The 27,135-nt window shown below is 43.7% G+C and overlaps 1 protein-coding gene across 3 annotated transcripts in view; it reads right to left on the bottom strand.

The window, feature by feature from the left end:
- Positions 1 to 26,038, bottom strand: part of LOC143923709 (uncharacterized) — a 114,508-nt gene extending 88,470 nt beyond the window's left edge. Inside the window, exon 1 of one of the 3 annotated variants that reach the window (XM_077447516.1) lies at positions 25,649 to 26,038. In XM_077447516.1, coding sequence (XP_077303642.1) covers positions 25,649 to 25,694 — 46 coding nt within the window. In that variant the 5' untranslated portion in view covers positions 25,695 to 26,038. The remainder of the gene's footprint in view (positions 1 to 25,648) is intronic. The other 2 variants (XM_077447515.1, XM_077447514.1) reach the window with 2 other exon arrangements.
- Positions 26,039 to 27,135: the final 1,097 nt, after the last annotated feature.

The raw sequence follows: 27,135 nt of genomic DNA, 5'->3' as shown, positions 1-27,135 counted from the left end.
CTTTTTCAGGTTGGTCGATCATTTTCCAGATTATATGATACTACTGCTGTATATGTTCATTTTATGTTATGGGTCTGTACACTATTCCTACCATTGGTGTTACTGGTCTGTTCTAGGATCCTGTTGTCCTTGGGGAGGGGTGTGGCGGCCCCCCTTGTGAATTTGGCTTCAATTTATAGTTGTATGATTACTTCTCCCTCCCCCCTTTTCTTCACTAGCTCTAGGCCCCCAACTATCTCCTCGTTAGATTACACGCCATGGCAATAACCTGTATTTCGCACAATGTTAAGGGATTTAATTCCCCCTCCAAACGGCGTAAGGCCTTCGCCTTTTATAAACAGCTTGGAGCTAAGATCCTCTTACTCCAAGAAACACATTTTTCCCACTCTTCCCACCCCAAATTTTTTCATAAAAATTTCCCTCAAGCCTTTTACTCACTTCATTCAACCAAGGCCAGGGGCGCCGCCATACTCCTCCACTCCTCCTTCCCGATGGAGGTTAAACAACTGTTCAGAGATGCTGAGAGTCGCCTATGTGATTGTTAAAGGTATTGTTCACAATAGGGAACTCACTATTGCCAGTATTTATGCACCCAATGACTGCCTGGCCACTTTCTTTAGGTCGTTTTTTGAGAAACTGGCTTACTACCACTCCCCTCATGGGATCATAGGTGGGGAATTTAACTCAGTGGCTAATGCCACACTGGACCGTTCATCAGCCACGGTTGCCTCTCGTGCCTTCCCAAAATCCCTCACCAGCGGTTTGCAGGATCTCCAACTCACTGACACCTGGAGAGCACTTAATATGGGTTGCAAAGAATTCACCCTTTTTTCCCACCCTCACAACAGTTATGCAAGACTGGACTACATATACGCATCCCCAATCATACTCGCCAATTCATTAGATGCCTCTATCCATCCCTGTGTATGGTCAGATCATCAGGCCACATCCTTTACCACAGGATTTATTATACTTGCCCCTACGCCCCACTCCTGGAGATTAAATAAATCTATTCTCTCAGACCCGGCAGTTGATTCCCAAATAGCTCAATCTATAGAAGAATATTTTACCCTTAATGCCCAACCAGTTATGCAGCCTTCAATTCTCTGGACAGGGCATAAAGCCGTCATTAGGGGTAAGATCATAAGTATATCTGCCGCCCGTAACAGGAACAACAGACTTAGAATAGTGGAGTTAACCAAAGAGCTCGACAGTTTATATAAAAATACATCTTTGTTACATTTAGATTCCACAAGGCATACTATTGAACAAAAGCGTTTGGAACTTGACTCCCTCTTATCAGCTAAGGTGGAAAAGGCACTCCGTTGGACTAAAGCCCGCTACTTATTGTTTAACAACTCAAATTCGATTCGTCCTCCTCATCTATACAGACTGTTTAACAAAGACGGATTAGTGTCCTCGCACCCCAAAGTACTTAGAATATTTGAACAATTTTACACCAAACTTTTGGCATCTCCTCATACTCCCCCCTCCCCAGATGATTTAACATGGCTCCAAGACATCCCCATCCCGGCCCTCTCCACCTTAATGCCCCTATCACAGTTCCTGAAATTTTAGGCGTAATTAAATCCCTAAAAACAGGTTCTGCCCCAGGCCCTGATGGCTTCTCGGCCTTGTATTACAAAAAATACTCCATACTCCTGGCCCCCAGAATGGCCCACCTTTTTAATTCAGTCCTATTATGCAATCATTTTCCTGAGGAAATGTTATTGGCCAACATGTCACTAATCCCAAAACCTAATAAGAATCACAATTTGCCCCAAAACTATAGGCCCATTTTGGTCATGAATAACGATATAAAAATCTTTAGTAGAGTTTTAGCAGACAGACTGGCCAAGTTCATCCCCTCCTTGATATCCCCCTTCCAGTCAGGGTTCATTCCACATCACTTAATAACTGATAATATACACTTAGTGACTGATATTATTCAGGATGCTAACCTATTTTCCCGCAAACTCCTTTTGCTAAGCCTAGACATACAAAAGGCGTTTGATAGCGTCTCATGGGACTATATTAACGCTCTTCTACCGCGTATGGGCTTTCACGGAGAGTTCCTAGTAGGCTTCCAGGCTCTTTATTGTAACCCTAAGACCCGTATTAAACTCCCTGGTTGTTGCTCTGAGTTTTTTCCAATAGGTAGAGGCACAAGACAGGGGTGCCCCCTCTCCTCCTTAATTTTTGCCTTAGCCCTTAAGCCCCTCGCGATTGCCCTTTTGATAAATCCTGACGTCACTGGATACACTAAAGGTGCTGCAATGTACAAATTTTGCATGTATGCAGATGACATCGTGATGTTCTTGACTAATCCCCATGTTTCGCTCCCCAACCTTTTTGGGACGCTGACGAGTTTTGCGAGGGTCTCTGGTCTTTCTATCAATGTCTCCAAATCTGTTGCCCTCCCTGTGGGTTATTCTCCCACTGACCTGGCCCTCATTAAAAGCAATTACTCTTTTACATGGGCTACTTCACACCTGTCATATCTAGGAGTGAACCTGCCTGGAGACTTTCGCGAACTCTTTAGTGTCAACTATCCCCCACTGATTTTGAAATTGAAAAGTACGCTTAAGAACTGGCTTCCTTTACATATTCCCTTTATCGGTAGGATCACGGCCCTCAAAATGGTCATTCTTCCCAGGCTGTTATATTTGTTTCGCTCCCTACCAGTCAAACTCTCTAAATCCTTTATACACAATCTCCAATCCCATTTTAATAAATTTGTTTGGAAAGATAAGTTCCAAATGTGGGTTCAATGCAAGCTTACCCAGTTAAGGGATTTTGTGACGGGTTCTGGTTTTATCCCTTTCTCGATATTACAGACCCAGCACCAACTCCCTGATGCAGAATTTTACAGATACCTGCAAATCCGTCACTTCTTCCTTTCCCACTACAGAGTTCGGTCCCCAGACCAGATTACCCTCTTCGAGGACTTATGCTTCAACTATCCACGCCAAAAAGGGTTCATTTCCCTGATTTACAAAGCCCTGGAAGGAGTGACGGATTCTCACGCACTGAAATACAGATCACAATGGGAACGAGAACTGGAATTGGGAACTGACATTATAGATTGGGAGGAAGGTTGGAATAATATGTGTAAATGCACCAGATCCTTAACAATTAGGGAAACTGCCATTAAAGTGACGACCAGATGGTATTACACCCCAGTTCGTTTACACAAAATTTATGCTCATACTTCCCTTAATTGTTTTAGAGGCTGCAATCTTCCGGGCACATTCACCCACATCTTTTGGGAATGTGAGCTGATTCGTCCAGCCTGGCAGGAGGTGTTGAAAATATTAGACAGGCTAGCTGGTCGTGCATTATCCCTAACTTATGCCGGCCATACACGTTTCGGCTTTCGAAAATCGTATCTAAGAATTTTCGTATGAATTTCGCACCATTAGTGGGCTGCAGCAACAGCCGATTTTCGTGTGGAAATAAAATTTGAGGAATCGGACATGTTGGAAATTTTTAGAAAAACGAACGATTTTCTAATCAATGATGGGAGAATCGTGCGAGAAACGTAATAAGAAAAGAAAATGTACGGAGATAAAAGAAAATTTACGGAGAGAAAAGAAGATTCCCAGCCAAGAAAATTCTTTTCTGTAGCAACATGAGGTGAAATTGAAGGCTTGGTCGGCCGAATTTCGAAAATCAATGGTGGCGCCATCGGATCACAAAAAAAACAAATTTTCTGATTTTGAAAAGAAAATTTGTTCGATATTCGACCGTGTATGGCCTGCATTATCAACACTGCCTTCTCTTCCAAACCCCACCGGACACCCCTAAACCCCTGGTGAGGCTGGTTCACTCTATCTGTGTATCTATGCTATGGACGATAGCACTACACTGGAAGTCCCCGTCGGTCCCATTATCTCAAGTTCTCTCACGCACAGATCAGGTGATGCTAACAGAAAAGATTTTGCATACACTGCATGACACGACTCATACATATGACCTAAAGTGGAATCCCTGGTTCCTATTTAGATTACAAAAATGACCACACCTCATGTCTTTGGTTATTTGATTTTATTTTCCCCTTTTCTTTCTTGGTTCTTTTCTTCTTAAATATTACATAAATGAATGTCATGACATCGTTCTTTTTTTTTTTTTTTCTCACCGACTTTGGACTGATGTAAGAACTATATCAATGTTAGCTATCACTGTATGGTCCTTGAAGTTATGTAATCTGTCTACCAGTTTATTACACTCTTGCAATCCAACTCTTTACCATATGGATGTCATCTTATTCTGTTGCTTATACTGTCTTCTGTTTATTGCTTTAATAAACTTTTTTGAAAACAAATAAAGGGCTACTTTTAGTTTTTTTTTTTAACCCCCGTTATGTTACTAAACATCTTAGCCCCTGTACACACGGTCGGAGATTTCGACAACCAAATCCGTCGGATTTTGTCTGTCGGATTTTGTCCGAAACTGTTGCATACACACGGTCGGACAAAGTTGTCGGAAAAAAATCCGATCTTTCAGAACGTGATGACGTTATTTCGTTACGACGGGACTACATTCAGGCTAGTAGCCAATAGCTTTGATGTAGGAATTTGATCTGAGCATGCGTGGCACTTTGTCCGATCGAAATTCTCTACACATGATCGGAGTACGGTATGTCCTATCGGACCAGTTTGTCGGAAAATATTTCCAACAAGTTGGAAAATTGGGTCCGACAGATATTCCGACGGAAACAGTCCGATGCATACCACACACAATCGGATTATTCGACAAACTGGTCCGATAGGACACATTCCGTCGGAATCTCCGACCGTGTGTACAAGGGCTAAGACCTGGTTCACATCTATGTGCATTTTGCAGAAAAGCACTACAATTCATTTACATGGTTTCCTATGGGACACGTTCATATCTGTGCTTTTTTAAGCCACTGTGTATTTGGAAACAGTCAGAGACTTTTTTTTAAATTCAAAACGGTGCTTTTTTGGTTCAATATACTTCAATGGAGAAGCTGCAGAAAAGCATGTAATGGGTTTTGCAGCAACTTGTGTTTTTTAATCTGCCCAACAACAAATTGGGCAAAAAAAATGCAAAAACTCAAATCACAGCCAAATCACATGCACAAAAATCAAAACACACAGATAAAAGCACTGCAGAAACAGATCAAAAGCAAACTGCATACCGAGCCTTATGCTGGCCACACCGATCAATTTTCAGACGAAAAATCTTTGTACATTCGCTGAAAGAATGCTGTTCTGAAATTTTCACTTGTTTTTAACATTCTGTTTTTAAAATGAATGTCATTTCTGAACGAAAACCACATACACTGTCTGAAAATTCCTTTCACCAAGAAGTTTTCTATTTTAAATATTTTTTCGTCACTGTGGTTGAAAATGAACATCGATTTGCCCCCCGCTAACGATTAGAAAATCAAACAAACGTTCTTAAAATGAATTTTTTTTTTTGAGGGAAGATCTCCTCTAATAGTATATACAGTATATCTCTTCTGTCTGTTGTTCTCAGAGTGGATTAGAGATTTTGCTCTCTAACCATATAGTTGGTTATTTATGTTTACCACTGCATAGAGATATTTAAGAATAAATAGTTTTTTTAATGTTACATATTAACAAAATTATACAGCACTTTTTTTTTTAAAGGTTATTTACCGATTAATCGAAACAATAATCGGCCAACTAATAGATTATGAAAATAGTTGTAGCCCTACTTGGTACCACTTGGTACCATATTTGGCTCCATCTAGGTGCAGTACATTGCAACCTGCTATAGACCAATGACTTTTTACCAACAAATTGTGACCTACTGCCAGTCAGGAACCTCCCTTCTCCTGGGCCTCCAGCTAGCTGCAGATCCCCTAATTGCCTGCTTGCCTCCCAGCTTCCATAGTACCACTCAACCTCCCATGGTGATCCACCATGCACCCCAACTTCTCATAGTGCCATTAAACCCCCTAAGAGACTTCAGCTCCCACAGTGACACCCAAAGTTCCACAGCACCCCCAGGCGCTTGCAGCGCCCCCTAACTTGCTGTAGATCCTCCAGTCCCTTATTGTGTTCCCCAACCTCCAACATAGCCCCCCAGTTGCTGCAGTGCACTCCAGTCTACTACAGTACCTCTGGGTAGCCCTCATCCTCCTGGATACACCCATATTCATCTCCAGAGAGCCCATCCCGCAGAGTTGCCCCAGATCTCTCCAGCAGCCCCTCAGGGCCAGCAAGTCTGTGGCAGAATCCCCAAAACCCTTCTTTTTTTTTTTTTACCGTTTGAGCACGTAAGGCTTTAGAAGAATTCATTGGATTTTGGTCCAAATAAGGCTGAAGACCACTGCCATGGACGTTGGCAGGATTTGGTGATGGGCTTGGGCTCTGCACCTGTGCTTCACTAAAAAGCTGGGATTGGATGCACTGGGGTCAAACACCTAGGGGTTGATTTACTACAGGAAAATAGACTGTGCACTTTGCAAAGTGCAGTTGCATTCTGTAAGGCCGCGTACACACGGGCGGACTGTTCGCCCAACTTTGTCCGTCCAACAGTTTCGGCAAACAGTCCGCTCAAAATTAGCATGGACGGACATGGCCACACACGACGAACGAACAGTTTGCTGAAACCGTGCGCGATGACGTGAACGGCACGTACGACGGGACGAAAAATACGACGTCCTATACACTGCATTATAACTTTCGGCGTGAAAATCCTTTCTGAGCATGCGCGCAACTTTGTTTGATGAACAAGCCTACACACGAGCGGACTGTTCGCTGAAACCTTGTTTCAGCGGACAGTTTTACGGAATTTCCGAAAAACCTTGTTCGTCAAACTGTCCGCTGAAACTGTCCGCTGAAAGCCCACACACGAGCGGACTGTCCGCCCAAACACTGTTCAGCGGACAAAGTTGGGCGAACAGTCCGCGCGTGTGTACGCGGCCTTAGTGCAATCGCTCCAGAGCTTAGTAAATGAGGTAAAGCTTCACTTTGCAAAGCGTGCCCAATCACATGCAATGAAAAAAAAAACAGCATATTTGCTTGCACATGATTGGATGATGGAAGTCAGCAGAGCTTCTGCTCATTTACTAAGCTCTGGAGCAACCACACTTTGCAAAGTACACAGTCTATTTTCCTTTAGTAAATCAACCCCATAGTGTCCAAGTAGCCCTATTGCAACTTCCATCATTTCAGAACATGAAATCCAGATCTATGCCTGCAACCTACATCCCTGCTTTCCAGTTCAGGGCAGTATATAAATTGTGGGGATTATTTCCCCCTTATTGCACTTTTAACTGCAAAAGTACACAAAAATACATCTTTGTAAATGGAACAGCAACGACAGCAAAAAATACAAAAAACAAGTAAAATTACCTAAATACACCAAGCCTTAGGAAAAGGCATACGCAAGCAAATTCACATGGAAGCTGCAGATTCAATCTCACATCCTGATAATAATGTTTTTACTTCCTCTTTACAGTGCAAATTTGGGAAATAATGAGCATAAGCTGAAGAAAATCTCCTTTTGCCTCGTCAGCGTTCAGGTGTGACAGTTTGCGTCCTAACTGAACACGGTACTTGCTGTGTCCCACTTTTATGTTTTTTTGGCGTTGTATTGAACTGCATCAGGTTATTATTGCTCAGTAGTATACTGACATTTACTGGAGGTTTTGGGCCACTATTACTTGTTTACTATGTCATTTTTTTTGTTTCTCCCTATGTCTTCCCCTCCTTTTTAGTGCTAGATAGTTTAGGCCCCATTCACACCTGAGAGTCGCATTTTCAAACAGTTGCATTTTTGCCGGGATTTTGTGCAGGTCAAAAGGTGCCCAATGTAAAAAAAACATCCAAATCTGCCTAAAAAAAGTTCCAGGCTTCAAGCTACAAAATGCCTATATGTGAATGGGGCCTCAGTCATAGCTAGATCCTCCCCATTTCTTCTATGTTCCCCCAGTCAGTGTTAGTACTTTGCCGAGATAGGGCTTAGAATAGTCACTGTCTTCTTGGACTTCAAAAGACTGAAAAAACATCTTCTGTGCTGCAATTAGCTGAAGCAAAATTGCTTCGGATTCAACTTATGGAAGAGTTAAAGGTGTTGTAAAGGTAAAAGTTTTTCTTAACCTTAATGCATCCTATGCATTAAGGTGAAAAAACATCTGACAATACCGACCCCCCCCCGTTTTACTTACCTGACCCCTCGAAAGTCCCGCGCTCGCCCCCGATATCCTCTTCGCCGTTCAGCCTGGCTGTTGATTGGTTACAGTGGATGGACTGAAAGCAGCTCAGCCATTGGCTCGCACTGTTGTCAATCACATCCAGCAATGCAGCGCACCGGGGGCGGGGGCCAAGTGATACCTTGGTATCATGGGAGCACGCCCGCAAGCACTCCACACCATGCGAGGGAGCTCGGATGAAGTTGTGGAGTCCTTGCGGGGGGGAGGCAGCCGAGACAGCCACCGAAGGACCCCAGAAGAGCAGGTTCGGGGGCCACTCTGTGCAAAACGAGCTGCACAGTGGAGGTAAATATAACATGTTTGTTATTTAAAAAAAAAAAAAAAACATTTCTTTAGTGACCCCCTTTAAGCTGCCTGTGGATGGTGGCGAGTCATCAGGTGACCATACTGTTCAGACAGACAGAGTCTAAGGAGTTATGTGACAATGCATAAAACAGCATTTGAAACAGAACGTCTCATGACAGATCCCATGACTGCTGTGTATAAAGGTGAACATCCTCCAGAAGAGATGAGCAGAGCTGGGGGAAGCCAACAAAGGCACTAGAACTGCAATTGCATTAATCGTCAACAATCGTTATCACAATGTTTTCCCCGCTGACAAAAGCGTTTCACAATTCTTTCTATGCAAAGAATTCTCTCTGCTCTTCTGAAGACACAGCCCTCAAGAGAAAGGAAAAAAAACTGGGCAGTCTGCCAACACCGAACGTTTAGCAGCTGTTTTTGGCTGTAGACTTTTCTTCTACAGTCATTAGACCTCATGCACACCGGACGTTATAATAATGTTATAAAAACGCCAGAAGCTTTGCAGTGAGTTTTTCAACTTTTTTTCAAAGTTTTTGCAATAGCGTTCTTTAGCGTTTTTTCCGCGATAGCATTCTAGCGGGTTTTTTTTGTTTTTGTTTTTTGAAGAAAAACTATTTTCTTTTTCAATGGATCAAAAAAATTAAAAAACACTGGGCAGCGAAGTTTTTGAGCGTGTATCAACGTTTATCAGCGCTAGAGCGTTTTTACAGCTGAAAAACGTCTTTCAGAACCCCCTAGTTTTGGGGGGGGGGGGTTTACTGCCCAAAACGGCTGATAAAGGCCTATGTGTGCATGGGCACATAGGATAACATGCTGGAGAGTTTAACCACTTGCCAACCAGCCGCCGCACTTGTACCACAGCAGAATGGCGCGGCTGGGCGAAACGTTGTTATGTAACGTCGCTTCGGCTGTGGCCACTAGGTGTGCGCGCCCCCTCCCCCCCCCGTGCTTGCCCACGGAACCAATGCGAGTGTCCAGCAGTCAGTCACGATCACTGCCAGGCTCCCACGATCGCTTGGGGCACATGGATAACCGGGATCTATGTGTGTAAACAGTTTCCGGTTCTCTGAGGGGAGAACAGACAGATTGTGTGCTCATACAGAGTATGACCAGCGATCTGTCATCTCCCCTACACAGTCTCCTCCCCCCTTAAGTTAGAACACACACCAGGGAGCACATTAACCCCTTGATCACCTCCTAGTATTAAACCCTTCCCTGCCAGTTTTTACAGTGATCAATGCATCGCTGATCACTGTAAAAATGCCAATGGTCACAAAAATGTGTCAAAATTGTCTGACGCGTCCACCACAATGTCGCAATCCCGATAAAAATCGCAGATCGCCGCCAAAAAAAATTATTATAAAAATGCCATAAAAAACTTTCCCCTATTTTGTAGACTCCATAACTTTTGTGCAAACCAATCAATATACGCTTATTGCGATTTTTTTTTTTTTTACCAAAAATATGTAGAAGAATACATATCGGCCTAAACTGAGGGGAAAAATATTTTTTTTATATATTGTTGGGGGATATTTATTATAGCAAAAAGTTAAAAATATTGCGTTTTTTTTCAAAATTGTCGTTCTTTTTTTGTTTATAGTGCAAAAAATAAAAACCACAGAGGCGATCAAATACCACCAAAAGAAAGAGAAAAAAAAAAGGACGTCAATTTTGTTTGGGTACAACATTGCAATTGTCAGTTAAAGCGATGCAGTGCGAACTCACAAAAAGTGCTCTGGTCAGGAAGGGGGTAAAATCTTCCAGGGCTGAAGCGGTTAATGACTGTAGAAAAAAAAAGTCTACATGCTGCTGTAAAAAACATAAAAAAAACATCCAGTGTGCATGAGGCCTTAGGGCCGGTTCACACTGCGGGCGATGCGAGGCGACACGACTCGCCTCGCCGCTATCTTACAAGTCGCCCCCGTTCTGTACAATGGAACCGTTCTGAGAGGAGCGACTCGAGTCGCTCCGACTCAGAAAAAAGGTTCCTGTACTACTTTCGGGCGACCTCGGGGCGACTTGCATTGACTTCTATACAGAAGTCATCTGCAAGTTGCCGCTGAGGTCGCGGCGAGGCAAGTCGGTGTCGCCTCACATCGCCTGCAGTGTGAACCGGCCCTTAAACTCTCCTGCTACTTTCACACTGGGGCGCTCAGCGCGCTGGCGGTAAAGCAGCGCTATATTTAGCATTTTACCGTCGTTGTAGAGGCTCTGATCGGCCGCTAGCGGGGCAGTTTTAACCCCTGCTAGCGGCCGAAAAAAGGTTAAAACCGCCCGCAAAGCGCCGCTGCAGCGGCGCTTTGCAGGCAGGTTTGGAGAGCTGCCCCATGGTTTTCAATATGAAGGGGCGCTTTAGGAGCGGTAAATACACCGCTCCTACAGCGCTCCAAAGATGCGGCTTGCAGGACTTTTTTGACCGTCCTGCAAGCGCACCGCTCCAGTGTGAAATCCCTCAGGGCTTTCACATTGGAGTGCACTGAGCGGCTCTTTCAGGGCGCTTTGCAGGCGCTATTTTTAGCATTTTAGCGCCTGCAAAGCGCCTCAGTGTGAAAGGGGCCTTAATCATGTTATCCTATGTGTCCATGCACACATAGACTTTTATCAGCAGTTTTGGTCAGTGGCGTTTTTGAGCAGTAAAAAAAAAAAAATAATAATAATAATTAGTGGGTTCTGAGAGAAGTTTTTCAGCTGTAAAAATGTGTGCATGAGGCCTAAACATCGATAAACGCTCAAAAACTTCGCTCACCAGCGTTTAACGTTTTTGATCCATTGAAAAAAAATATATATTTTTTTCTTCAAAAAACAACGCTAAGCTTGCACTGATTTTGTTTTTTTCTGGCGAGTACCATACCTTTGAGGTGCAATTTGATTTGAGCCCATACAAAATGAACGGGCTCAAATCCCACTGCAAAGAATCACATGTGAATTGAACAGGAATGATAGGAAAAGGGTGAAGGCAGTTTCTTGCCCCCCTTTTCCTCATGGGAGAGCGGCGGGAGCATCTGTTTCAAGTTCCCCCTGGGGAGCCTAATGCTCTCAGGGAGAACAGCTGTAGGTCACGTGTATGGTAGGGGGGTACAGGTGACCCCTCTTGAGACACGTAAAAATGCCCGGGAAAAAATGGTTTAACTACTTAAGGACCGCCTCATGTAGATATACGAGGGGTATCTCGGTAACGGCAGCAGCTGCTGCTGCCACAACCGAGATATGCCTCTTTACAGGAGGCGGTCCAGTGTACGATAACGGTGGTCGGGTTCGCTGCAAGATCACCATTATCGGTGGCGGGAGAGGTGCCACCCCCTTCCCGCCACTCTCCCACGGCCCTCCGCCGCTCACCGGAGCCATTGGTAGCAGCTGGGGCGATCGGGTCCTTTCCACTGCTGGGTATGGAGACGAGTGAGGTTAAGATGGCCCCCACTCGTCTCTATACCATAGGAGGGCGGAAGTGACGTCAAAACGTCACTTCCGCCCATATCTCTTTAAGGTACATTTTTTTCAATGTAATTTTTTCAAATGACTTTTTTTTTTTTCTTTATTGCATTTAAGTCCAAATATGAGATGTGAGGACTTTTTGACCCCCCAGATCTCATATTTAAGAGGACCTGTCATGTTTTTTTTCTATTACAAGGGATGTTTACATTCCTTGTAATAGGAATAAAAGTGATCCAAATTTTTTTTTTTTAAAGTGTAAAAATAAATAAAATCAAGTAAAATAAATAAGAAAAATAAATGCATTTTTTAAAACACCCCGTCCCGACAAGCTCATGCACAGAAGCGAACGCATATGTGAGTAGCACCCGCATATGAAAACGGTAGTCAAACCACACATGTGAGGTATTGCCGCTATCGGTAGAGCGAGAGCAATAATTCTAGCCCTAGACCTCTGTAGCTCAAAACATGCAACCTGTAGAATTTTTTAAATGTCACTTATGGAGGTTTTTGAGGGTAAAAGTTTGATGCCATTCCACAAGCGGGCGCAATTTTGAAGCATGACATGTTGGGTATCAATTTACTTGGCGGAACATTATCTTTCACAATATAAAAAAAAAATTGGGCTAATTTTACTGTTGTCTTATTTTTGTATTCAAAAAAGTGAATTTCTTCCAAAAAAGTGCGCTTGTAAGACCGCTGCACAAATACGGTGTAAAAAAATGTATTGCAATGACCGGTATTTTATTCTCTAGGGTGTTAGAAAAAAAACAATATATAATGTTTGGGGGTTCTAAGTAATTTTCTAGCAAAAAAAAACAGTTTTAAACATGTAAACACCAAATCTGCAAAAGAGGCCTGGTCCTTAAGTGGTTAAACCAGTCAGTACTGGGCTAAGTTAGGGCTATATAAAGGGGGTTCCGTCAAAGGGGCTCATTCGCCTCAGAAGAGGAGCTGTGGTGTTCTCCCCCCCCTTCCTACCCCCAAAAATATATAAAAAAAAATATATATATATATATATATATATATATATATATATATATATATATATATAATTTGTGTTTTGTTGCAGTTATTATTATGTGGTAGGGTCACCTTTGTATATATATATATATATATATATATATATATATATATATATATATATATATGTATATATATATAAAATGTAATAAAGAGTTTAAAAAATAATAAAATATAAAATAATAATAATAATATAACACAAAGGGGGACAAGTTATGTTTGTGTCTTATGAATGAAAGTTTCAAGAATTGGGTATTGTGTTGTTGTTGCCTGAGCCACAGTGGCTAGGTTAGCTTTAAGCTTATATGGAATATATGTATTTTATTGAATTAATTTATTTATGCACAACTGCGGCCTTTATTATTCCACGTGCTCGTCTGAAGTTTTTATTTCTTTATTAAATTTTAGACAACATTCCGGCCTGCTGTCCCATGCAATGCACTATTCCCAAAGCCCACGTTCCTGTAGAGATCGATGTATATATAAGTGGGTGCTGAAGTGACCATTGGCTGCAACCATGAATAGTCAGAGATAGAGATGTCACCGGCACACCAAGATCTCCAGAATGGGTCCAAAGCTTTATTCAGGGATTACATTTTTACAGCAAAGTTTCGGAGCCACACGGGACCCCTTCATCAGGCATGTGACCTGATGAAGGGGTCCTGTGTTGCTCCGAAACGTTGCTGTCTGCTGTAACGATGTGAAAACTGAATAAAGCTTTGGACCCATTTTGAAGATCTTGGTGTGCTGGTGACATCTCTATCTCGGAACAGGTTGTGGCTTTCCACACTGCTCCTGTGTGAACCCAGGCTGAAGTCACTATGACAAGTCTGGGTTCACACAGAAATGATGGGGGGGGAAATCGCATACGATTCGGGCAGAAATCGCACCACATTCCTGTTCAAATTGCATTCAATTACTGTATTTATCAGCGTATAACACGCACATTCATTTTAAGAGGGAAGTTTCAGGAAAAAAACATAAATATTAAATAAGGCAGCTAAAATTGAAGTATTGGCGTACGCACACGCTATTTGCACCCGATTTTCATGGTGAAAAAGTGAGTGTTATACGCCAATAAATACAGTATTTGCAGTGCGATTTGAGCCCATTCAATTTGTATAGTGTGCAAAATACTTGTGTAAATGCTCAGGATCAGCAATGGTATCGGTATTGGTACCACTTTTCTTTTTTTTTTTTTTACCTTAGGCCCCATTCACACCTGAGCGTTTTGTAGCTTGAAGCCTGAAGCTACAAAACGCTGGAGGGGGGGGCAAAATCAATTATTCTCTATGAAGATGGTTCACATCTCCACTTCAAAACACCTGAAACCAGAAGCCCCAAAACGCCTGAAGCTCAAACAAGTTTTTTAGACAGATTTGGGCGTTTTTCTGCTTTTTACATTGGTGACCTTTTGACCTGTACAAAATTGCAGCAAAAACGCGGCAAAATTGCAGCAAACACTCGGTAAAAAAAAGCGGCAAAATCACGCGCCTTACTGCCTGAAAATGCTACGCTCAGCTGTGAATGTGTCCAAATCTGAGGCGGAGAATTCGAGTACACAGGGCCACAGGCCTAATCCCAGTCACAAGATTCGTGCTCATCCCAGTACAATAAGACTATACATACGTTTCCTGTTTATAGGAAATCTGTGCGCTCTGTGAGGCGATTCCAGCGGCAGCCTGGAGATCAGGAACCACTACAGGCCGTTCAGTGATAATAAAGGGCTCCTGGTAGGGACTACATTTGGGGGACTTCCGTTCAACTACTGCCCAAACACAAACATTCTCCTCACTATGTATACAGTACAAATGAGCCACTAAATCCCAGAGGGCCCCTTTTGCAGCTGCACAGCCTGCGCATAAGACAGGACTTTCTATGGTGCTTTGTGATTACTGTATTCATTGGCATATAACACACACAGGCGTATAAGACGCACCTTCATTATAGGAGGGAAGTTTCAGGGGAAAAAACGTACATTTTAACCCCTTGCCGCCGAGCGTACGCAGATGTGTGTACTCAGCTTCCGGGGGTTATACCGGGATGATGCCCGCACCTGCAGGAGCACCGATCGCACATCCGATTCCTCCGGTGGCTCCTAATGGTAAACAGGGAAGCGACGCCATGACGTCACTTCCCATTTACTCGGCTGCCAATGGCCCCGGATTTAAAAAAAATACACTATTCAGAATCGCCAAAAACAGCGATATGAATACTTTGAAGTGTAAAGGAGGGGTGGGGGGTCTTTTAGACCCCCGATCCCTCCATAAGGAGTACCTGTCACCACCTATTACTGTCACAAGGGATGTTTACATTCCTTGTGACAGCAATAAAAGTGATCAAAATTATTATTATTATTTTTTTTAAAACAATTTATTAATTAAAAAAAAAAAAATGTTAAAGTGCCCGCCGTCCCCGCGAGCTTGCGAAGCAAAGAAAACGCAAACGGAAGTCGCGCCCGCATATGTAAACGGTGTTCAAATCACACATATGAGGTATCGCCGCGATCGTCAGAGTGAGAGCAATAATTCTAGCACTAGACCTTCTCTGTAACTCTAACTTGGTAACTGGAAAAAAAAATTAAAGCGTCGCCTATTGAGATTTTTAGGTACCGTAGTTTGTCGTCATTCCACGAGTGCGTGCAATTATAAAGCGTGACATGTTTGGCATCTATTTACTCGGCGTAACATTATCTTTCACATTATGCAAAAAAATTGGGCTAATTTTACTGTTTCGTTTTTTTAACCACTTGACCACTGGGCACTTAAACACCCTTAATAACCAGACCAATTTTCAGCTTTCAGTGCTCTCACAATTTGAATGACAATTACTCGGTCATACAACACTGTACCCATCTGAAATTTTCGTCCTTTTTTTCCCACAAATAGAGCTTTCTTTTGGTGGTATTTGATCACCTCTGCGTTTTTTATTTTTTGTGCTATTAATGAAAAAATACCGAAAATTTTGTAAAAAAAAGCATTTTTCTTCATTTCTATTAAAATTTTTTGCAAATAAGTAATTTTTCTTCATAAATTTGGCCAAAAATGTATACTGCTAAATGTCTTTAGTAAAAATAACCCAAATTAGTGGATATTATTTATTCTGCGTGAAAGTTATAGGGTCTACAAGCTATGGTGCCAATCACTGAAAATGTATCAATTTGATCACAGCTGATGTACTGACAGTCTATCTCATTTCTGGAGACCCTAACAAGCCAGTAATGTACAAAAACCCCCCAAATGACCCCTTTTTGGAAAGTAGACATTCCAAGGTATTTAGTACGTGGCACGGTTAGTTTTTTGAAGTTGTAATTTTTTCCCACAATTCTTTGCAAAATAAAGATTTTTTTTATTTTAATTTTTTTTCACACTGATGGACACAGGCGGCACTGATGGACACAGGCGGCACTGATGGGGCACTGCAGTGGCACAGGTGGAACTGATGGGCGCAGGTGGCACTGATGGGCGCAGGTGGCACTGATGGGCACAGGTGGCACTGATGGGCACTATAGTGACTTTGGTGGCACTGGTGTGGCTCTGGTGGCACTGATTAGCACACAGATGGCACTGGTGGGCACAGGCGGCACTGGTGGGCACAGGCGGCACTGGTGGGCACAGGCGGCACTGGTGGGCACAGACGGCACTGATGTGGCACTGCAGTGGTGCAGATGAGCACTGATGGGCACAGATGGCACTGATGGGCACAGGTGGCACTGATGGGCACAGGTGGCACTGATGGGCACAGGTGGCACTGGTGTGGCACTGGTGTGGCACTGGTATGGCACTGGTATGGCACTGGTATGCACTGGTATGCACTGGGGTGGCACTGGGGTGGCTCTGCTGGCACAGAGGTGGCACTGGGGTGGCTCTGCTGGCACAGAGGTGGCACAGAGGTGGCACAGAGGTGGCACAGAGGTGGCAAAGGTGGCACAGGTCGCACAGGTGGCACAGATGTGGCACAGGTGATGGCACTGGTCTGGCACTGGTCTGGCACTGTTGTGGCACTATTTGGGCACTGCTGGGCACTGCTGGGCACTCACGGTTATCTTTTATTTTCACTGGAATGTTCTCCTCTCCTCTCACGCTGCATCGGTGTGAGGAGAGGAGACTGATGACCTTAGCTTGACCCGGCAAGCCGAATTGTTTACATTTGTGATCGCTCCGTCATTGGACGGAGCGATCACGTGGTAAAGGACCGCTGCCATTGGTCCTTTACCGCGATCCGTGTTGCGTCGGGTCCCGTGAACTCGGCGAGCACGGATGTTCCGGCGTGCGCGCCCCAGGGGGCGCGCACGAACGATTCTCCGGGAGGCCGTTAATTAACGGCCTCTCAGAGATAGCAAACCGACCTATAGCCGTTAATCGGCTATAGGCCGGTTATTAAGTGGTTAAAATTCATGAAAGTGTCCCTTTTCCCTAAAAGTTGCGTCTAAAACACCGCTGCACAAATACCGTGTGACATAAAATATTGCAACAATCGCCGTTTTATTCTCTAGAGTCTCTGCTAAAAATATATATATAATGTTTAGGGGTTCCAAGTAATTTTCTAGCAAAAAATATGGATTTTAACTTGTAAACACCAAATGCCAAAAATAGGCTTAGTCATGAAAGGGTTAAATAAAGAAATTTGAAGCAAAATAAGGGTCAATGCCCATCTGCAACCTCACCTCAGATTACTGCTGCCTCGGAGGGGGGAGGGGGAGAGGGACGAGCGCCGTCAGATTACATACAGCGAGAATCTCCTATTTACTTGGTGGCCTCTTTAACCACCTCAGCCCCGAGATTTTTTGCGATTCGCCACTGCGTCACTTCAACTGTCAATTGCGCGATTGTGCGACGCTGTACCCAAACAAATAGTTGTGAATGGATTTGTATGCTGTGGTTAATATTTTGAATTTAATTCGCTGGGTGATTGGGAGCCAGTGTAGGGATTGGAGGAGAGGGTTGGCAGACACTGAGCGGTTGGTAAGGTGGATAAGTCTGTCAGCAGCATTTATGATAGACTGAGGAGAGGAGCCTATGGAGAGGCAGGCCAATGAGAAGGGAGTTACAATAGCCAATGATAATGAATTGGCTGTGCAATACAATGAAGGTAGGGGCATTCATACAATGAAAGCAGAGCATTCACAGCTCCTCAGGTGGCGCCTCTTCTTCGTCAAAACCTTTGCCGCCAAGTATCTATGCCAGTCTCACCATCTTGTCGAAAGCCTCATGCTAAATTTCTTCAGGTGAGAAGCCCTTGTAGTGATGGACACACTCTGGCCACAGCTTGTTCAGCATGCGTTGAGGGTCTCCTGTTTCATCTCCTTAACCACTTCCAGACCGCCCGCCGTCGTTATACTTTGAATAGGAGTGTCGTTGTTATGGCAGCAGCTAGCTACCACAACCCCGTTATCCTCTTCTTCTGCGGGCTTCAAGATAAAAGTGGTCTCTGTGGCGGATTCGCCACAAGATCGCTTTTATCAGCAGCAGGAGAGGGGCTGCTCCACTCCCGCCGCTCTCCGGTGCCCTCCGGGCGCTTACTGGAGCTTTCGGTAGCGGCGGAGGCGATCGGATCCTTTCCCTAGCCTGACATGGAGACGAGTGAGGGGAAGATGGCCCCAAACCGGTCTCCATATCATTGCAAGGCGGAAACTACGCCAAAACGTCACTTCCACCCACAGCTCTTAAAGGGGCGTTCCAGCTATTTTTTTTTTAAAGTCAGCAACTACAAACACTGTAGGTGTTGACTTTTAATAAGGACACTTACCTGTCCAGAGAGCCCGCGATGTCGGCCGCCCCGAGGCCGTTCTGTCTATCAGATTGCGTGCCGGCGCCGCCATCCTAACTAAGGGAAACAGGCAGTGGAGCCTTGCTTTCCTACTGCGCATGCACGAGCCGCACAGCGCTTTGTGAATGGCCCCGTTGTTTCCTGGGACACACTCAGGTCCCAGAAGACAACGGGGCCCCTCGCCGAGGAGGAGGAATTGAAGAAACAGCGCCGCGGAATAGGAAGAGGCAGATTAGGAAGACCAGCTAGCAACAGGTGTTTCTGATGAGTAAAAAAAAAAAATTTTTTTTTCACATTTTTTTTTTTATTTTTAAAGAATATTAATGTATTTTTTTTGCACCTGTCCGGCTATCCCCTACTCTTGCTACCTTCAAGCGATCCCTAAAAACTCATCTCTACAGGAAAGCCTGTCACGTCTCCAACTAATCTTTTACCCCTTCCATCAGCTCATCCCCATAGTTAAAACCTTTTGTACCACCCGCCCCACCCTATTAGATTGTAAGCTCTTCTGAGCAGGGCCCTCTCAATCCTCTTGTATTTTATTGTGTTATAACTGTATTGTCTCCCTTTTATATTGTAAAGAGCTGCGTAAACTGTTGGCGCTATATAAATCCTGTATAATAATAATTAATCATCATCATCTTCAATCAATATCATTCATTATTGGTGAGTACCCGTACATTTTACTGTATTTCTATTCAATTAAATTACTGTACAGTATTTAGCCTGAAAATTGGCATTTATAGTTGTTGGTTTTTTGTTTTTTTACCACATCCAAAATTTGTGTTTTTTCACAATTCGCAGTTACTCTACGAACCTAACTCCGCTAATTTCGGGGGGTCGACTGTACTGTCAAAAGTATTAAGGTCAGGATTCTGTGCAGGCCAGTCAAGTTCCTCTACCCCAAGCTCGCTGATCCACACAATATTGCCCAAAGGTGTTCTATTGGATTGAGGCCAGGATTCTTTGCAGGCCAGTCAAGCTCCTCCACCCCAAACTCGCTCATCCATGTCATTATGGACCTTGCTTTGTGCACTGGTCCAAATCAATTGGTGGAGGAGGGGTTATGATGTGAGGTTGTTTTTCAGGTACTGGGCTTGGCAGTCTCCGCTCTAATTAATTTCAAAGGTGTTCTATCAATGTAGAGGTCAGGACTCTGTGCAGGCCAGTCAAGTCCTCCACCCCAAATTCGCTCACCCACGTGTTTATGGACCCTGCTTAGTGCACTGGTGAGCAGTCATGTTGCAACAGGAAGGGGTCATCCCCAAACTGTTCCCACAAAATTGTAAGAGGGATGTCTACGGCAGACTCTGATATAAGGGAAGACTCCTTAGGGGAAAATGTGATGTAGGGGGGACTAGTAAGATTGACTTTAATGTAAGTGGAGACAGTCATTGTTAGGAGAGACCTCTAAGGCAGACTCTGAAGTAAGGGGAGACTTCTAAGGTGAACTCTGATGTAAGGAGGAACTATGATGGGGACTCTGATGTAAGGGAGGACTCATAAGGTGGATTGTGATGCAAGAGGGGCTCTGATGGGGACCCCCCCAAAATGACAATGACTTTGATATTCTATATTCTCCACAGGCAATACTTTTAGCCCTTGTACACACGGTCGGACATTCTGACTATAAAATCTGTCGGATTTTTTCAGACGGATTTTGTCCGAAACTGATGTTGCATACACAAGGTCGGACAAAGTTGTCGGAAAATCCGATCGCTCGGAAAGTGATGACGTTTGTTCGTTACGACGGGACTACGTTGTGGCTAGTAGTCAATAGCTTTGGTCTCATAATTTGATCTGAGCATGCGTGGCACTTTGTCCGATCGGAATTCTCTACAAACAATCGGACAAAGTCAGATCGGATCATGTTGTCGGAAAATGTTATATCCAGCTCTCAAACTTTGTTGCTTAGACATTCCGACGGAAAAAGTCAGATGGAGCCCACACACAGTCGGATTATCCGACAACGCGGTCCTATCGGACATTTTCAGTCGGCATGTCCGACCGTGTGTACAAGGGCTTAGAGTTAAGCATGATTATTGGTCCTAGACACATTGTTTTTAATCCAGCATGCATGGCAATACATAAGATGCGTAGCAACATTTTCATACATAGGCTCTTACGATGGGTGTGTTTATACTTGTGCATGTGCATATGTGGGGGCAGGGCAGGTTCAACATTTTTTAGGGGTGTAACTATATTTTTTAATTTTATTTATATCACATAGTGGAAATATATCCCCTACGTGAAAACATCCCCTAATGAAACATCAGGGGTCTTTTATACCCCTGTTGTCTCATCAGCCCATCATTGAGGTTAGTGGAGCAGAGACTGTGCTTCATTAGCTTAGTGACAACAGAAACCGGAAGTAACATTAGACATGTGGCTTCCAGGTTCTTTACAGCTAGGGGAGATCAGCAAACAGATGTTCACTGGTCTTCCTCCCCTTCACATGGTAACACTTGCTCCCTATCAGTGCTCCCTCCCTGACCAATTCTAAACTGATCAGAAAGGAAATTATGCCTATTTGATTGCTTGCCGATCCGATAGTGTACAGGCATGATCCCGGTAAAGTTTTTTTTTTGCTAGACTGCTGGACTGTAAATATAAAAGCAATCCTAGCAGTAATTTAGCTGCTGGATCGCTTTTACAGGTGGTGGGAGAGGGTGGACCCCCTTCTGCCACCTTTCTGACCTTCCTAATAGGGAGCACGGGACTGCAGTCAGCGGTTTTGCTAACCAAAGAAATGGTCGAGGATCGGAACATTCTCGATCATCTCTATGGTTTAAAAAACTGGAAGTGATGAGTATTTTGCCAATTATGGTTTCCCCCGGATGTAAATAAGCCATTACTAGCCTGGGAAAGCATTGGATAAAACTGATCTTGGTTTGATCCGATGCTTTTAAAGCGGAAATAAAATAAAAGTCAGCAGCTACAAATACTGCAGCTGCTGACTTTTAATAATCGGACACCCCAGGGTCCAGCGATTCGAGGGATCGAAGCCCCGCTTGTCTCCCCCTCCGCTCGGCATTGTAACTGTGGGTGCCCACATCCACTGCGCATGCGCGATCTGTTCCGTGCACCGTGACTGGCCGCACAATCATCTAGGACCTGTGACGTGTCCCAGATGATTGCCTACAGGGTGGGGGCAGAGCTGATCTCCCTGCCAGCGAAGTGACGTAAGGAGCCAAGGTGAGTAAGGAGGCAGATTATGAGGGACCCCCTAGCAACAGGTATTAAGAGGGGGAATAAAAAATGTATTTCATGTACATTAATGACAATTTTTTTTTTGGGGGTGGAACTCTACTTTAAGGGCAGAGGAAAGATATGGGGTCTAATAGACTCCAGATCTCTTAGTAAAAAGTATTGTCACTGCCCATGTTATCAGAAGGTACAGTATGTTGTTCATCCCTTGTGATAGCAATAAAGTTAATTTAAAAAAAATTACAGTGTAAAAATAATCATTTGTTTTTAAAAATGTAAAGCGCTCCGCACCTCTGTGCTTGCGCGCAAAGGCAACCCCAACACATATGTAAACAACGATCCCACCACACAGTAGAACAATAGCAATAATTCCAGCGCCTATGGATAATTAAAGCGGGAGTCCGCCGGGAGTTACGCCGTATTTTTTTTTTAAAGCCAGCAGCTACAAATACTGCAGCTGCTGACTTTTAAAATAAGGACACTTACCCGCCCAGCGCGCCCGCAATGCGGCACCCGAAGCCGATCTCTCGATCGTCTCTCGGGTGCTGCCGCCGCCATCTTGAGTATGGGAATCAGGAAGTGGAGCCTTTCGGCTTCATTTCCCGGTTCCCTGCTGCGCATGCGCGAGTCGCGCTGCGCAATAAGGATGGTCCACGCTGTCTCTGGGATCCGTGTGTTTCCCAGCAGGCAGCGGGGGACTTTCGGAAAGGGGCGTAGATTCTGAAGAATCTACGCCCCTTTCCACAGATAGCTATGCCGGAAGTGGGTGCAGAATACCTGTACTGTACAGGTACCTGCAACCCCCTCCCCCCTGAAAGGTGCCAATTGTGGCGCCGGAGGGGGGGAGGATTCCAATGAGCGGAAGGTCCACTTTAGGGTGGACCTCCGCTTTAAATTTACCGTAGCTTGTTGCGGTCCACGGGCGTGCGCAATTTTAATGCAGGACATGTTGGGTATCTATTTACTCGGCGTGACATCATCTTTTATATTTTACCAAAAAAACTGATATTATATTGTGTTTGTGTGCTCAAAATTACATTGAAGTGTATTTTTTTCCCAAACCACGGGACATAAAAAATAGCAACATCCACCATTTTAGTCTCTAGTACCTTTGCTTAAAAATATATCATTGAGAGATAGTTACATAGTTAGTAAGGTTGAATAAAGACACCAGTCCATCCTAAGTCAGTGTGTATCTATAACTGTCCCTATCCACTTAATGAGTACATTGTGTCTCATTAAGATTCTCATCTATTATATAATTATTTATTGAAGGTACCCATATAGCGCCGTCAGTTTACACAGCACTCCACACATACATCAAATGCTCACATCAGTCCCTACCCTCAAGGAGCCAACAATCCAAGCTCCCTGACTCATATTCATGGACATGAGCCAATTAACCTACCAGCATGTCTTTGGAGTGTGGGAGGAAACCGGAGTACCCGGAGGAAACCCACGCAGGCACAGGGAGAACATGCAAACTCCAGGCAGGTAGCGTTATGGTCGGGATTTGAACCAGCGACCCTTTTTACTGCTGCGTAGACATGTGCGATTATTTTGGTACGAATCGAAAATTCGTACGAATTTCTGGAAATTTGTACATTCGTACGAATCTGAAATACAAATTTTTATGCATACGAATTCTGTACAAAATACAAAATTTTGTTTACGAATTTCGGATCCAAATTCATAAGGAAAATTCGTAATTGTTACGAAAAGTTAATGAACCTAAAATTTAAAAACCCCAGGAAGTCAGAACAGCACAGGGATGGTGGGAACCCCTCAAAATGATAAATTCATCATAACGAAAATTCATTATTTTTATGAAAAGTTAATGAATCTAATGAAAATTTGTATTTCGTACGAATCCAAATTGAATTTTCGGACACGAATTACAAAATCTGATTTTATTTTTTTTTTAATATGAAACAAAACAAATTTTTTGACGGCACCCATGTCTACTGCTGGGTGAGAGTACTACCCACTACACCACTGTGCCGCTATACTATATACTACTATAGATATATGGTTTTATTTGTAATCAGCAAATGTGATGCTGGCTGCTGATTTATATTTTTAAGTGATTGCTAAGCGTGGATAGTTTCCATATAGCTTTTTACATATACAGTGCCTTGAAAAAGTATTCATACCCCTTGAAATTTTCCACATTTTGTCATGTTACAACCAAAAACGTAAATGTATTTTATTGGGATTTTATGTGATTGACCAACACAAAGTGGCACATAATTGTAAAGTGGAAGGAAAATGATACATGGTTTTCTAATTTTTTTACAAATAAATATCTGAAAAGTATGGCTGGTGGTTACATGAGAAAATGTGGAAAATGTTAAGGGGTATGAATACTTTTTCAAGGCACTGTATGTGAGAACCGTCAGAATAGGTGGTTCAAGTGCCATACCTCCCGACAATTTGAGATGGGAATGAGGGACACCTACCCTTAAAGGAGAATTAACCCCCCAAAAAGGTTAATTAAATCCATAAGGGATTTTTTTTACCACTACTATTCCTTTATATTTACTTTTAAAATTTACAAATGCAGCAATTTAGAAGTTGAATGAAAGGTTTAGCGCTGGGAAACACTTTTTGAAAGATAAAAAGTGCATTATGGGCAGCACAGTGGTGTCGTGGGTAGCACGTTCACCTAGCAGTAAGAAGGGTCACTGGTTTGAATCCCAACTATGACACTACCTGCCTGGAGTTTGCATGTTCTCCCTGTGCCTGCGTGGGTTTCCTCCGGGTACTGCGGTTTCCTCCCACACTCCAGAGACATGCAGGTAGGTTAATTGGATCCTGTCTAAATTGTCCCTAGTATGTATGAATGTGAGTTAAGGACCTTAGATTGTAAGCTCCTTGAGGGTAGGGACTGAGGTGAATGTACAATGTATATGTAAAGCGCTGGCTAAATTGATGGCGCTATATAAGTACCTGAAATAAATAATTTTATTTACAACTTTATGGATCAGACCAAAATGAGGGACAAATGAGGGGGGGAAGAAGGACAGAGGGACATTGCTCCGGGACAGTCCCTCAAAATCCGGGACAGTTGGGAGGTATGCAAGTGTTTAAGAAAGATGTAAAAACAACGCTGAGGGATTACAACTCCCAGCATGTCCAGAATGGGAGGTCATGTCCTCCTAACTGCAGAAAACAGCTGTGAAAACCTGTTTTTCTATACAATGTTCTACATTAGACATGTTCTGACAGATAACCCGGGGCAAAGTGAAATTAATCAGTCTTGTCATAATCAACGTATTTATTTTACAGCACCTCCTGATCAGGTACAGTGCACCTGATGCTTACTCCCTATAGCAGGGATCTCCGAACTACGGTGTTGCAGAATTACACACCCCATGAGGCATTGTACAACACTGACATTCACAGGTATTACTAGGCATGATGGGAATTGTAGTTCCTGAACAACTGGAGGGCCGTAGTTTGAAGACCCCTGCCCTATATTTTATATATATATATATATATATATATATATATATATATATACACATATACACACACATACAGTATATATATTTACCAACCAACAACTGAAATCTGATTGCCATTCGTTTGAAAAGAGGAGGGTATTCTATACAGAAGACGGCCAGACACGACATGCTCAGTGATCTCTACATACAGAAAACACATTATTTGAAGGTTGCCATTTATAATAAAGATTCTACTCACACATCTGCCATAGAAGGATCAGGGACAAAGCCTTCAGAGCGGACATTTTCTAGGAGTCGGGTGTAGTGTGGAGGTCCAAGGATCACGTTTTTATTTTCACTTTCATTTTCCATTAATATGGCAGGGAGTGACAGGGAGGAGGGGGTGAGGAGGACATCTTCTGTTCACAGCCTCCATTCAGAGGGAGAAGAGATGTCTGCAAAGACTGAAGACGGGCCTGTGTACACAGAAATGGGTCTTCTGAGAAAGATCTCATTGTGTTTTCCCTCTAATAAGGCCTCACGCACACAGGCAGAAAAGAAAATCCCCGCCTTTTTCTTCTTCTTTTTTCATGTCTCTGAACGCAGCTCTGTATTGTGGCATTTCGGATTTGGATCTCAGAGCAACGTTTAAAGGCATCAGAAAAATGAGTCTTAGGCCGGGTTCACACTGGTACGACAAACGCTCCGACATTGGGAGCTCATGTGGCGTGACGTGCGAAAATCAATGTTTCCCTATGAGAGCCGTCTTAACAGCTCTTGAAGGGGAGCTCCACGCCTAATTAAAAAAATAAAAACGGCATGGGTTCCCCCTCTAAGAGCATACCAGGCCCTTCAGTCTGATATGGATTTTAACCACTTGCTGACCGGGCCATAGCCGAAAGACGGCTACAGCGCGGTTGGCTTATTCTGGGAGGGCGTCCATGGATGTCCTCCCAGAATGTTGCTCTCGCAGGCTCCCGTAAACATCCATGACCACCGGGTCCAGAAGACCCGGCGCATCACCGATCGCGGTAAACGGCCGCTGGTAGCGGTAGCAAATGACAGAGCGATCACTTGTAAACAAACCTGCATCATGTCTGGGTGGATGTGTAGTGCCCACAGCACTGCTCTGTGACAATACTCTGCAGTACTCTGCAGTACTTTGCCCATACTGTGCAATACTCTGCCAACACTCTGCAACACTGTGCAATACTCTGCAATACCCTGCAACACTGTGCAATACTCTGCAACACTGTGCAATACCCTGCAACACTGTGCAATACTCTGCCAACACTGTGCAATACTCTGCAATACCCTGCAACACTGTGCAATACTCTGCAACACTGTGCAATACCCTGCAACACTGTGCAATACTCTGCCAATACTCTGCAACACTGTGCAATACTCTGCAATACCCTGTAACACTGTGCAATATTCTGCAACACTGTGCAATACCCTGCAACACTGTGCAATACTCTGCCAATACCCTGCAACACTGTGAAATACTCTGCTACACTGTGCAATACTCTGCAATACCCTGCAACACGGTGCAATACTCTGCAATACTCTGCAACACTGTGCAATACTCTGCATCACTGTGCAATACTCTGCATCACTGTGCAATACTCTGCCAATACCCTGCAACACTGTGAAATACTCTGCTACACTGTGCAATACTCTGCAATACCCTGCAACATGGTGCAATACTCTGCAATACAGTGCAATACTCTGCAACACTGTGCAATA

The sequence above is a fragment of the Lithobates pipiens genome, unplaced genomic scaffold (genome assembly GCF_037356315.1).
Source record: "Lithobates pipiens isolate NorthernLeopardFrog02 unplaced genomic scaffold, aLitPip1_a1.2 Scaffold_22, whole genome shotgun sequence".
Taxonomy (NCBI): Eukaryota; Metazoa; Chordata; class Amphibia; order Anura; family Ranidae; genus Lithobates; species Lithobates pipiens.
Note: the sequence above shows the minus strand (reverse complement) of the source record. Positions and strands in the feature narration are given on the sequence as shown.